Source organism: Pinus tabuliformis, chromosome 7, assembly GCF_031772625.1.
Source record: "Pinus tabuliformis cultivar Carrire ecotype Pingquan chromosome 7, CPIR1, whole genome shotgun sequence".
In the NCBI taxonomy this organism is placed as follows: Eukaryota; Viridiplantae; Streptophyta; class Pinopsida; order Pinales; family Pinaceae; genus Pinus; species Pinus tabuliformis.
In genome coordinates, this window is record NC_142293.1 from 846,384,092 (window position 1) to 846,398,984 (window position 14,893).

General features: G+C 35.2%; 2 protein-coding genes across 2 annotated transcripts; both read left to right on the forward strand.

Moving 5' to 3' along the window:
• The first annotated feature begins 239 nt into the window (after nt 1-239).
• Nucleotides 240-1,628, forward strand: LOC149250269 (aspartic proteinase NANA, chloroplast-like). Its single transcript, XM_089453594.1, has one exon. It carries the CDS (start codon nt 240-242, stop codon nt 1,626-1,628), a length of 1,389 nt encoding a protein of 462 aa, XP_089309720.1.
• Nucleotides 1,629-9,863: 8,235 nt separating this feature from the next.
• Nucleotides 9,864-11,289, forward strand: LOC149250270 (aspartic proteinase NANA, chloroplast-like). The gene is made up of 2 exons (XM_089453595.1): nt 9,864-10,638; nt 10,790-11,289. The coding sequence occupies exons 1-2, from the start codon at nt 9,864-9,866 to the stop codon at nt 11,287-11,289; spliced, it is 1,275 nt and encodes a 424-aa protein (XP_089309721.1).
• The last annotated feature ends 3,604 nt before the right edge of the window (nt 11,290-14,893 follow it).

Sequence of the window (14,893 nt, forward strand, 5' to 3'; positions counted from 1 at the left end):
AGTGTTTTGCCTTTAATATCACATGTCAGTTAGAGGGTGACTATTATTAAGAAAATATTGTTTGCACACCATGGCTGCTGTTTTCATTTACTGAAAATAGTTGTAATTCATTATTATTATTATTTTAATATCGGTGCGTACTTTAAATAAACTATTGAGTAACACATACAGATTTGTATTGCCAGGACCTTGTTCTAGGTGACCCTGGTTTTGCCATCAAATATATGCAAAAAAAAATAATGGTGAAACATGGTTTTCTGCTCATAGTCATCCTGCACTCTCTCTTGCTGCAACATGCAAATGGAGGTCAAGCTATAAGTGTGAAGATGGAGATGAAAATGATCCACAAGAAGCATTTGAGAAGCAGGCATGACATGATACAACATCTTTTACGTGTGGACTCCATTAGAACAAGGTCCTGGCAATACAGAAATACTTCTAATTATTATCATCACAGGAGGCTCGCAGCTTCAGCGTTTGAAATGCCAATAGCCTCTGGTGCGCTAGACATGGGAATCGCTCTTTATTTTGTGGAAATGAACATAGGAACCCCTCCGCAGAAAGTTCTCATGGTTCCAGACACAGGCAGCGATCTTGTGTGGGTGAACTGCAATCCCAAAATCCGATCTGCTACAGCAAAGCCCCTGCCCACATTCATACCAAGCAAATCCTCCTCTTTATCATATCTTCCTTGTAAATCCAAAGAATGCAGTACCCTTTCCCTAGCCCCATCGGCAGAATGTTATGGTTCCAGGGAGGCTTGTAAATACAGCCAGCGTTACATGAGTGGAACCAGCACCAGCGGCCCTTATGTCCGCGAAACCATAACCTTGAAGCCCACGGATGACAAAGCTAAGCAGGTGGGGGTCCCTAGGGTATTGATGGGATGCGGAATCGAGAACAAGCCCGCGGATTCAGTTGTGAGCGCCGGGGGAGTTTTGGGATTAGATCAAGCTTTCATTTCGTTTGCTCAACAAACAGTCAGTTTATATGGAGGCAAGTTTTCTTTCTGCTTAAGAGACTATCTGAATTTCCTCACAGTGAAAAACTCTCTGTTCTTCGGAGATATTCTCCAACAATCCTCCAAGTTTTTAAAGCAGCCCATTCAATATACTCCTATTCTAAAAGGATGGACATCGAATTATTACGTTGGAATTGAAGGAATCGTGATTGGTGGAAAGAATCTTAGCATTTCCAGCCATGCTTGGAACATAGATAAGAATTCTGGTATGGGAGGGACAATTATAGACTCTGGGACTTCTCTTACTTTTTTCACAAAAGAGGCGTATGATGTAATAATGGAGGCCCTTGCTGCCGCCATTACATATCCGAGGGCCACAACAGACGACCCCGCGCAGTTTGATCTGTGCTTTAATACTTCCGGAGTGGAGGAGCTGCAATTGCCGACTTTTTCAATCGTTTTTGGCGGCGGGAAAACATTTAGTCCGCCTTCTGGCAACTATATGTTGCAGGTGGAGGAAGAAGTGGGGTGTGTAGGGTTCAAACCCATTTCGGATGGGTTGCCCAATATAATTGGGAATATCTTGCAGCAGTATTTCTTCGTTCAGTACGATGTGCAGAAATCTCTTCTTGGTTTTGCTCCAGCTGATTGTTCACTTCATAACTGATGGATTGATCGTTGTGTACTACTTCTCATGTTCACGTTCCTACTGGTACTTGCGACTCTCTCTTCCATTTTGCCGCTGCTCATCGTGAGCATAATTATCGTGTTCGTTATGGGCTTTACTTCTGTCTCAATTTTTTGTTAAACACCCAACTTGTGTTTTAATATAATGATGTTAATTTTTTTTTAATACGACCCTAAATCTATAAATAGGGATCTAATCATTTAATTTTTTCACTTACAAATTTTGTTGTGTATAGTTATTTAATTTTTCTTGGATTTTTATTTTTTTTTAATTTTTTCAACTTGATCATTGATAGGCAGAGTTACACATCACACTGAGTTGTAGAATAAGCCTATCTCCTTAAAAACAATGTTACACATCATAATGGACTATAAACTCAAAGACGAAATTACACATCTTACTGAGCTGTAAAATAAACTGATTTTTTTATTTTATTTTATCTTGATTATAGATTAATTTATTCTAATTTTTTTGTTTCTATATATATAATATTTAATTTTATTAAAATTTATTGTCTAGAAATTTTAATTTACATTTTAAAAATATTTAAGTAGTATTCTAATTTATGGTTCTTCCCAAGGAAAATTAAAAAAGTTTAAAGAGATGTTACGACGAATTTTTAGATTTATATTCATGTATAGAAATATTTATTTAATAATTAATTTTAACACTTACAAATAATTACATATAATGTATATATCTTTTAAAAATTGGAATAAAATTTTGTATTAAATTAAAAGAGGTTAGGTTGAAGTAAACCATCACACATATTTTTAATTTTGATCATCATATTATCTAATTATATATTAATTAGAATATATAGTCAAAATTATAAAAATTCTAAGAAATAAAAAATAGTGTATTTATATAAATTAAAATACTAGTAAATTTTAATAACTATAAATTTATAATAAACATCAAAACACTTCATAATATATTTTATGTTATAATGATTAAAATTATCATAAAAACTAATTAAATTATAATTTTATTGATGATGATGATAATGGTTAACGTCCACTGAGACCAAATTGGTCTATCGGACCTACAATTTTCTTAATTTTTACTTGTCTGGCTCCTCGTCTTTCTTGGCGAGATTGGTGTCTTTATTAACATGTCTATATTTATGTTTATTTAAGAATATACTTTCTAAAATTTTAATTTATTTATATGGATGGTATAGATTTCTCTATGGACTATGCCATAATATTCATAGTAGTGTTTAGGTTATATTTATCTCCAATTTAGTTGTGCTCTTTTAATTAATTTATCTCAAATTAAATAATTAAAGAAAATGTCATATCAACACATATCATATTGGGTATGTGGTATTGATAAGCCATGGTAAATGTCCATATTGTAACAAAAACTATTTACAAGTTAATAAAGTGATGGTGAATCTCTATGGTAAAGTGACGGTGAATCTCCATGATTAAAAATAAATTCCTTTTATAATTAATAATAATAATAATAATTTAAAATAAAGTTACAATTTAGTTAATTTTTATGATTCTTTTTAATTTGGGCAATGTGAGATGTAGAAATTCCTTATAGATTCAAATTGCAGATTGTAATACGCTAAAAAAAAAATGACTTGAATCTACTAGAGAAACAATAATAAGCATAAAAGAGAAAGAATTCAATCGCACATGACACAATACTTTTATGGGGAAAGCCACAGCTAAAAACCCTATCTGTATATTACATTAATAAAAAAATATGAGAAGATTACAATGCTTTGCTCAAGCACGAGAAACCTGTGCACTATCTCAATCTGTCTCGCTGCTTCACAAACCAACTCAAGCCAATACTTAGCCACTTAGCCAATTCTGTGCGTGTGAAGCTCCTATTTACTTGCGCAATTTCCTTGGGAATTAGCCCATATTTAATTGGGAAATTCCACAAATATGAATTGCATAGTACACTGTCCTTGAACTCCATTCTCAACTGGGTCTTTCTCTGATCTGACATGCATGAGTTAATTATGAGTGAATCTTTAGTTTACTGGTTGATCAATGTTGGTTGCAGCCTGCTCTGTAGTAATCTACTTTTTACAAGGCATAAGAACACACATCTTGCTAAAACAGTCAATGATGACATACAAATAGTCGTGACTCTTCCTAGACAAAGGTAAACCTCCTACAAAGTCCATTGACACACTTTCCCATGGACGACTCAGAATAGGGAGTGGTGTGTAGAGCCCAAGTTTTCTATTAGAGGGATTTGAAACAGAACACATCACACAACCCTTTACATAGCGAGTCACAATGTTTTTCATATGAGGCTAGAAACAAAATCTTTGTACATGACATAAAGTCTTTTCGACACCAAAGTGTCCAGACATAAGAGAGGTGTGGTTCTCTTGAATTACATGTACTCTTTCCCCTGTGGGAATACACAATTTACCAAGGTGATACAACAATTTCCCCTGCAAGTGATAGTTGTCCACCTATGAGTCATGGGGTTAGTTTTGCATAAACCTCCTTAAAGTCATCATCGTTAGCATATTGTTCAGCATAACTCTCAAAAGATAACGAAGCATTATGCAAAATAACAGAAGCAGAAATAGGAGGGCGAGATAGCATGTTGGCCACTTTATTGCTAGTGCCCTTCTTATACTGTATTACCAAATGAAACTTTTGAAGAAATCCCATCCACCTAAAATGATGAGATTGCTGCAACTTGGTTTGTGACTGAAGATACTGCAAGGGTTGATGATTTGTATGGATGATGGTCTCCTTGCCGATCAGGTAGTGTTTCCACTTTTTCACACTCTACACCAAGGCATAAAGCTCCTTGTCATAGGTGGGATAGTTTATCACAGCTTGAGAAAACTTCTCAGAATGGTAAAAAATTGGCTTCTTTTTCTGCATCAGTACAACTCCCATGGCATAACCGCTAGCATCGGTTTCAATCTCGAATGGCTGTTAGAGATCGGGTAAGGCTAAGAATGGCGTGGTGCTGATCTTTTCCTTCAATGTTTCAAAGGAATTATGTTGTCTTCCTCCCCATTGGAAGACCTGTTTCACACTTGTTAATGTATGCAAAGGTGCTACAATAACAGAGAAATTAGCAATTAATCTCCTCCAATACTGGACTGCACCTAGAAAGCTACGGACCTCGGTTACACTAGTAGGCTTAGGCCACTTTACAATTGCTTCAACTTTAGAGGGATCAATTTTTAACTAACCATGACCAACAATATGACCTAGGTAACCCAAAGAGGTTTTCCCGAAATCACACTTTGACAATTTTACAAAGAGTTTTTCTTTTTTCAGTACATCAAGCACTTTCTTTACATGACACACATGTTCAAAACAACTCTTACTAAAGACAAGTATATCATCTATATATACAAGAACAAAATCATCAATGAAAGGCTGAAATATATCATTCATAACCCACATAAAAGTGGTTGAAGCATTGCAAGGTCTGAATGGTATCACCATCCATTCGAACAACCCCTGCTTGGTCTTGAAGGCGGATTTCCACACGTCCTGCTCCAAAATTCTGACTTGGTGATAACCACTATGAAAATCCAACTCTGTGAAATAAACAACACTCTTTAATTGGTTTAATAAATCATCTTTGCATGGAAGGGGATAGCGATTTTTCACTGTGATCTTGTTGAGCACACAATGATCCACGCACATCCTCCAGGTACTGTCTTTCTTTAGCACTAAAAAAATTGGCGAGCCACACGGAGAGGTGCTTGGCCTAATGACTCCTTGGTCCAGTAATTCCTGCACTTGTCTCTTGATTTCCTCCATCTCAATAGCCGACATCCTGTACATGCCAATATTTGGTAGGGGGACATCATGTTGTAGATGGATTTCATGTTGGATTTCCCTCTTTAGAGGTAATCCCTTCGGTTCTTGAAACAACTCATCATAATTAGAAATCAATTCAAATAATTCCTGTTTATGCTCCCGATCGTAGCCCTGGAAAGCATCAGTGAATTCTGCCTCTTTTTCCCTTACAACCATAAGTATGCATCCTTTACTAGAGTTCACCAGTCTTTTCATTTGTCCAATGCTTACAACACTGACATTAATTTTATTTTGATGAGCCCTCACTATATATTCTACCCCATCCTTGGTGATTTGATATTTGTTTTCATGACGGAAAAAGACTGCCTTTCTATCATACAGGTATGGGCTCCCTAACACCATGCCATAGATATCCAATGGTATTACATCCAACTCTACTTCATCTACGAGCTTAGAAGCGATCACAAATTTGACTTTACACTGCTTGGTTACATTCAGTTTTGCTTTATCATGTATCCATCCCGGCGGGTAAGGTTTTGGGTGTGGTTTTGTCTCTAAGCCGAGTTTCTTTACCAGGGATTCTGCAATTAAGTTTTCTTGGGACCCAGTATCAAACAAAGTTTAAACTTTAGTATGATTTACAACAACTTTGATATGAAACAATTCAATTCTTTTTCGGTCATTCGAAAGGGACTCATTTATAGAACTGGTACTTTCATGTGATTCAAAATTAACATGAGGTGTAAGAGTACCCTTTTTTCCTGTTGCTGTGATTAGCGCTTCATCTTTCGAATCCGATCCAAGGTCTTGCTGTGCCATTGCCACTGTCTTCTGCTTCCCTTTTCCTCCATACTTCTTTGGATGCTTTTTTGGGTGCTGCTTCCAACAATGATCGTCATCGTGGCCTTCCTTCTTGCAATGATTGCAATAAGGCTGCTCTCCTTCTTTAGTTGCTGTTGTTTTCTTCTCCTTCCCTTTTCATTTCGCTTTGGATTTACCATTGGGAGGTTTGAACAGTGGTTTTCTGGACTGATCATCTCTTTCATTTTTGCCCCTGTTCTCAATATGAATTACTTTTACGCTGGCTGAATCAATAGTGGTTGGTTTAAACAACAACAACAAATTTCTAATGTAACTATGCAGTGAGCCAATATACTTAGTTACAACTTCTGGTGTATCAAGTGCAATACCCAGATTTAGTGCTTGTTTTCTAAATTCTTCTGTGAAACTCTGAACATCCTGTCCTTTTCCTTGCCTTAAATATTGCCAATTCATCAAAGCTTTTTGCTTGTATTCTAAGGGATAAAACTGTTCCTTTAATGCAGAAGTGAAATCAGGCCATGAGGAAAAGAGCTTAACCACATTCTTATTGCTCTACAATTTGCTCTCCCACCAAACGAGAGCAGTGTTGCTCAGTCATAGAGAGGCCAACTTGATCTTTGCCTCGCCCTCCACGATCTGCTAAATCCTAAAGTAGACCTCAATCTACCTAATCCAATTATTAAGTTTCTCTGTGTTACTTTCACCACTAAACATAGGAAGATCAGATTTAACATCTAATTTAAGGGTTTCTTAGATGCATCCTTTGAATTCCTATGATTATGGTGGTGAGAGGATGGAGAACCTTCACTTCCAGAAGGAGAAGGAGGGGGTTCTTCTCCACCATTCCCATGTGCTGAACCTTGTCCTTCTGGGTTCCTCTCTTATTCTTTCTCCAGCCTTAAAACTAGCTGACTGATATTCTCTGCCATTGAATAGAAGGTCTTTCTGAAATTACGCTCCTCTTCAAGATGAGCTTCATCTTTTGCCATGTTTCTCCTTCGAGGTGCACCCTGCTTCAGGATTGAAAGGTTCTAGTTCCCCTTCGCCTCTTTGAAGCCTGTTTCTTGTTAGCATACAAACATGCAATTCACATCTAAAAAGCCCTGCTCTGATACCATTTGATCCAGGATACTTTCCCTTATAGATGTATGGAAAGAATCACATGTAAAATTGCAGCTTAACACAAAAATTTAAGATGCACACAAGGAAAGTAGAAGAAAGCACATAAAAGGCACAAAAATAAGATACCAAGACTTGATAACGGAGTTCGTCCAATTCGGCCTACGTCTCTAGGCCCAGCTCGAACAATGGGGAGGCCTTTATATTAAATGGCATGAAAAGAAGAGTATAACAATCATCAGCTGTATACAAGAGGCTTATGCCTCCATTCTGAAAGATGGCTGCGAAATGGAGACCTCAAATGGAAAAGTGGGTAGCACCAAAGCGTCCGTGGCACTGAAAGGGGCTAAAAACATCTACAACTTGTCCAAAACAGACAAAGTGCATTATCGGTCTCCTGCCAAATGAAGCAACGTGCTGCAAATTCCTCCCCCCATGCTTTTCCAACTATCGGGCCTTTATAATGGGTCTTTCAGACAAATTCCGCTTAAATCGGGGTTGTCTTGGTTCAAACTAAAGGCCGGTGGAGTAGAAGGATTGACAGCACAACCGACCCTTAAAAATAGCCTCTTTATCGTTATAACAATAAATACCCAAAAATCCAAAAAAAAAAACTAAAATCTGGCAAAAATCCATTCACCCGGACTTAAAATTTATTTAATCGAGCGTATATTCTTTATCGGGTCCTGCTCGACATCACAATCGGCATATCGAGGTGCAACATTCCTGTTAATTGGGGATGGTCGGCTACCGATTGCATGGCAAGTCGGCCCCTGCCATTGTCGATATATATATATATATCCTTCCTTTGACCTGATTGCCTTCCGATTCACCGATCTGATTTAATCGGAGATCGGCAATCAGGGTTTTCTCTACGCCTTCTTAAGTCTGCCTCCATGGATTCTCCGATTGCGATTTTTGCCTTTTAAGGCTTAAATCCATTTTTAAAGGAAAAATTCTCATTTTCTTAAGGAACAAAGCAACCTTCCTTTCGCAATAAATTCATCATCCAGACTCGGATTGAAGTACCGTTCACGCCATTGGAATTAGGATGACAAGATCTGCGCTTTGGTCCTGAGTTGACTTCATTCTGATCACTTTGATTTCTGAGCTTTACCATGCCATTGTATCTAAAGATCCAGCTAGATCAGTTATTTATGGGAGTGAAAACAACGTCAATGAGGAGTGAAAGGTGCATTAATGACCACCTAGATCAAGTGGAGGGGCATGCAACTCACTTGGAATTTCGTATTCATGGGGACCTCCATATGCACTAGGTGCAAGAGATGCACCAGCTATCCCTCACGCTCCATGATTGCTATCGGTTGTATTCTTATTCTCTGTGTTATGAGCCTTATGGTATTTTTGTTTTTAGTTACTATGTAAATCTTGAGATTTTGTTCTTTATTTTTACATTGCTCTCCTAATCAAAAAATTCAGTCAAAATAAGACTAAGAGAGTAAAAACTTTCATATTTATTCATTATAAAATTTTAAAAATTAATAAAATAATTTTAAACTTAAAAAAATGTTAAATATAAATAATTAATAATAATTTATCATAATCTTTAATATGTAAATATTATTTATCTGTGAGAAAAACCATTTTTATAGCAGTTAATTATTGCCATCTATTAGTTAATTTTTAACTTATATGTTTTACAAATACCCATTGACTCTCATATTGCACCTCTTGTCACGAGAGGCATTTGTAGCTGGGAAATAGAGTATTTCAAGTCAAATGAGGACCTTCTCCACACTGACATCTTCCATGGGTTTTGGGTCCATGGGTAGGGTCGTTGGGCAATTTCCTTTTCCTTTTCTTTCTTAATTCACTTCTCACATCTGTCATATCAGGTTAGGTATATTGTAATATGAATTAAGTGATTTAAATATTTTTAAAAAATCACTAAATTTTTGTAAATTATTATTATTATTATTTAATTTTAAGATTATATTAAATTAGTGTATTAGTTTTTTTAAGAACAGGATATTAAACTAGTATATTAGACTTTTTTTATTTGTGGGACAAGAGATTTATGTGATTTGACTATGAAGTCTATAAAAACATGGTATACATAATCTATCTTTCTAATTTTAAACCTGTAACTTTATAAGAAAAACACATACTCTTAATTATTAAAGATATTATTCTTACTCTTAATTATTAAAGATATTATTCTTTGTTTTAACACCATAACAAGTGGTTTAATTTATTGAAAATTGTTATAATTTATTATTATTTTTAATAGTGATGTAAAGTATAAATAAAACCAAGGATATTGTTATTTGTTTTGACACCGTGGCTAGTGGTTTAATTTATTGGGAATTGTTGTAATTCATTATTTTTTTTTAATATTGTTTTGACACCATGGCTATTGGTTTAATTTATTGAAAATTGTAGTAATTTTTTTTTTTTTTTAATATTGATGTAAAGTATAAATAAAACCAGTATGATCTGTTCATGGGCTGGGTGACACTAATTTTAAGTAGCTCTTACGAAAATGATGAAAATAGAGAAATATGGCTCGGTTCTCATGCTCTTCATCCTGCATTGTCTCTGGTTGCTGCAACATGCAAATGGAGGTGAAGATATAAGTGTGAAGATGGAGATGAAGATGATCCACAAGAAGCAGCTAAGAAGCAGGCATGAGATGATACAAGCACTTTTACGTGGGGACTCCATGCGAATTACAAGGTCCTCCCAATCCATGAATAATACGTCCACTTATCATCACAGGAGACTTGGAACCTTAGGCTTTGAAATGCCAATAGGCTCTGGTGCACTAGAAATGGGAGCTGCTCTTTATTTTGTAGAGGTGAACGTGGGAACCCCTCCTCAGAAGGTTCTCATGGTTCCAGACACAGGCAGCAATCTTGTTTGGGTGAATTGCAATCCCAAAATCCGATCTGCTACCACAAAGCCCCTTCCCACGTTCAAGCCTAGAAAATCCTCATCTTTATCATATGTTCCTTGTAATTCCCTAGATTGCAGGGCCGTTTCTCTAACCCCATCGATAGCATGTTATGGTTCCATGAAGGCTTGCAAGTACAGCCAGGGTTACATGGATGGCACCACCACCAGCGGCCCTTATATCCGGGAAACCATAACCCTGAAGTCCACAGATAACAAAGCTAAACTGTTTGGGGGAAACAGTATATTGATGGGATGCGGAATTGAGAACCAGCCTGCGGATTCACCTGTGACCTCAGGAGGCGTGCTGGGATTAGGTCAAGCTTTTACTTCATTTGCTCAACAAACTCTCCCTTTATATGGAGGCAAGTTTTCTTTCTGCTTAAGAGACTATATGGAGGCAAGTTTTCTTTCTGGATCCCTTCATAGCGAAAAACTCGCTGGTCTTTGGCGATATCCTCCAACAATCTTCAAAGTTTTTAAAGAAGCCCGTTCAGTATACCCCTATTTTGAAAGGAAGGGCATCGGATTATTATGTTGGAATTGAAGGAGTCATCGTTGATGGAAGGAGTCTTCCCATATCCAGCAATGCTTGGAAGATGGATATGAATTCTTGTAGTGGGGGGACAATTATAGACTCTGGGACTTCTCTTACTTTTTTCACAAAAGAGGCGTATGATGTAATAATGGATGCCTTTGATGCCGCCATTGCATATCCCAGGGTTGCAACACAAGAACTCGCGCAGCTTGATCTGTGCTTCAAGACATCGGGAGTGAAAAAACTGAAATTGCCAAATTTGTCAATCGTTTTTGGTGGGGGGCAAATATTTAGTCCGCCCTCTGATAACTATGTCTTTCAGGTGAAGGAAGGAGTGCGATGCGTAGGGTTCAAACCCATTTCAGATGGGTGGCCAAATATTATTGGGAGTCTTTTGCAGCAAAATTTCTTGTTTCAGTACGATGTCCAGAAATCTCTCCTTGGATTTGCTCCAGCTGACTGTTCAGTTCATAACTGATGGACTATTGTCTACGAGCAGTCATGTTCTTACTGGTGCGAAACTCGCAGATCAAAGTACCCTTCAAAGGAATGCTAAATGCAATGCAGAAGTAGTAGGTCAGTTCTGTTTTGGAAAGGCCTGCCATCTTAATTCTTTGCTTTAGAGTTCGAGTAATTATAACATTTAATTTATTCATAGTTATTCGTACTGTAAATAAGTTACAAGTTTGTTTTTAAAATTTTAAACCTCATTAAATTTTTATTTTTAAAACCTACTACATAGGTGACACTTGAGACTTTATTTATGATAGGTTTATATTTTTTTTTATAGTTAATTTATTAATATTTATTTATCTTAAAGACAATCTTATTACATAATTATGGATTACAAAAGTCCAAGATCTAGAATTATTTATCACGTTTATTATGCACGTATTCTCTCTTTCTTTGACAACAAGTCTTATTCCTTCTATTAAAGATATCTTGCAATGTGATTCAAGATTTTGTCTCAAGCATCTACCTTTTTATTATTTAAATATTATTTTTTAAACATGGATCATGAAATTATAAATTGATATTAATATGGGAAAACAATTATTTATAATATTTAATTTATTTAAATTGTTAATAATTTATTTGAATTAAGCCTTAGAGGGTTACTTCAATTTTAGTTCAATTGGTCCAGTTCTCGTGGCTAAAGCACCTTGCTAATGGGAGGTCATGGGGCCAATTCTATTCGACCACCTCAAAGTTAGGTGTTGTTAATAAGAGATTTCCTAAAAAAAGACAATTTATTTGAATTTTGAATTTTTTTATTAGTTGTGATGTTTTTTTCTTATTATTTATATTAAATTTTAGATTTTTAAAAATAAAAGTAAAAAGGGAATTTTTGTTTACTCTTATATAAAAAATTGTTATATCAATTTCAGTGGGGGGCTTGACAACTAAGAAATGATGTCCTTCACATGTAACATTACGTATCATTGTCTATGTCAAACTAACTAGCTTGATCCTTCACATGCTCAAAATACCACTATTTATCATTGTCTATGTCAAAATAACTAGCTCCACTACTATCTCTAAGACATTCTTACCACTCAACACTTGCCTTTATTTTGTATTTTTGGTTTGTTGTTAGACAATCCTTGCCCTCAACCATGAGAGCCTTCTATGTCACAATTCTTTTTATGCTCTCCATTAGCCCTAGTCACCAAAATCCCCACCTCAGACATGCCCACATGCCCTTGTAGACTATTTCAAACTTTATCTTGAAGATACAAGTTATATGCAAGAGGTCCTTTAGCTCCATCCACCTCAGTTCTAGTGCATGGGTGGCCAATGCCTTAGTCATCTAGTAAGTTTCTAGTATTCTAAAATACTTGGTAGCTTGAGCACAAGACTGAACTAACTTGCTAACCAAGCCAACTACTTCCTCCATCATATGGCTATTAGATATCTCTTGTCTCTTTTACCTTATACTCTCCTCTAATTCTTTCATTTCCTTACTAGTATCATTTAAACAACTGTGATATAATATGCTATCTCATGCTATTGCCACTTATTCAACCTTTCTCATTTTTTTTTTGAACTTGAGGTTTCTAGTCACAATGGATGATGAGCATCACCTTACCTCCTTATTTCATCAACCACATTGTGATGCTCCTCCTTGCTTAATCTCTTCTGGGAAGGATTAGGAGGTCAATATGAGAATTGATTAAAGAGTTTATTGGTCATTTTTTTATTATGTTATGTATAACTTGGAAAATGTTACTTAGTCTGTAATCAAGTATAAATTGTGCACAAATTGTGTACTTAGTCTATAGGACTTCTAGATGGATTTGAATGAATGAGTGGAAGGTTACATTAGCCAAACTAATTGATGTAGAAGACAAAGAAAGTAACGATGTATCTGAGGGATGATAGTAAGAATCATAAAGAATGAAGGTTTACAAATTATTCTAACTAAAGACAAAAAGACCATGTCCACCTGCAAGCCTATAAACTAATTAAGGGTAACATGCCATTTGAACTTGATTTAATTATATTATAATTTGATGCATTTGATATAGATGAGTGCATATTTGTGTAAAGTATGGGGGAAAGCCTTTCATTGTTTCCAACATATGTATATGGAGTCACAACCATGTCTTGACTGACCTTGGCAAAGATATGGAATCTTTAAGAATAAAATAAGAAAGGTGTCTATATGAGAGACAAGAATATGGAGACCATATTTCTTGGTTAAATAACAAGAGTTTACTTATTAGGGATGTAAAATTATTACTTTCTAAATAGTCACTTATAGATCCCCAAGCCAAGCTTGATATGACAATTACGTCTGGGTGGATAAAGAACAGTAATTAATCATATATATATCTATATCTATATATATATATATATATATATATATATAAATATATATAAATATATATATATAAGTTTGAAATGAATAAAATATATAATGACAAAATTAAAGAATTTAGTAAGTTAAGGGAATTGGGGAATCTACATATAACTATGAAATTAAGAATCATTGAATTTTAACTAAAAATAAAAGTGGAGTAATTTTATGTACAACACTTTTAAAATTTGGTCTGAATCTAAGTGTGTGAAATACCCCTGAGTTAAATTTTTCTCAAAAAATCAAAATATAGTATAACGGGTGGCCAATTGTGAAAAAATTGTGGCTCAACTAACCATATGGTGGGGTGGAACATGGCTCACCCTACTTCATTTTCCTATATTTTTTTGGATGTAATTAATAAATATGTATTTGTGTTAATGATAATTATGGCATATATGGTTTAGTGGAATGTGTGATCATTTAATTTCTCTTTTCAACAAGTTTTTATGTACATTCATTTACACTTCAACAAATGGATCGTGGTTGTAATTGTTGTACTATTTCAATGTAGCTTCTTATAAGTAATAAATTTTGTAACAACATTGGTTGAGGAAGATAGGCTTCCTAAATTCTTTTTTAAATAGGTCATGTTGGCATTCTGCTATAACTTTTCTTGTGGGAGGTTCCAGAAGTTGAAACTTAAAGCATAGCGAGGGGAAATCTCCTTGATTTCCAATTTCCAAATCATAGGTTATGAAATTTTAAGAAGGAAGTTGGGCTTCCTAAAGGAATATTTAAATAGATCGTGTTAGAATTTTTGTTATAACTTTTCTTCTAGGAGGTTCCAAAACTTTTAACTTGGAACATAGTAAGGAAGAATTCCACTGATCATTTGGTCCAATATTTACATCTTGAATCATGATATTTTAGGAGATATAATAAAAGGAAGTCAATCTTCTTGGATGCTCCTAAAATCATGCATGAAACATGTAGTTTTTGAATTATTACTATAATGTTTCTTCTGGGAGGTTCTAGAAGGAGAACTTGGACCATGGTGAGTGGAAATCTCATTAATCATCTATTCCAACTTTTAGATCTTAGGTCATTTCTCTGAGAGGTGACAACCTAGTATGAACCGGATGTGTAAGTATGCCACGTCTCAAAAAAATAATAAAAATAATTTTTGCTAATGTTGGCCAATGGACTAAGATTAATTATTAAAATATAACTATGTATTTGAATGGATAGTAAATTATCTCATGCTTTTAATAGTTCACAT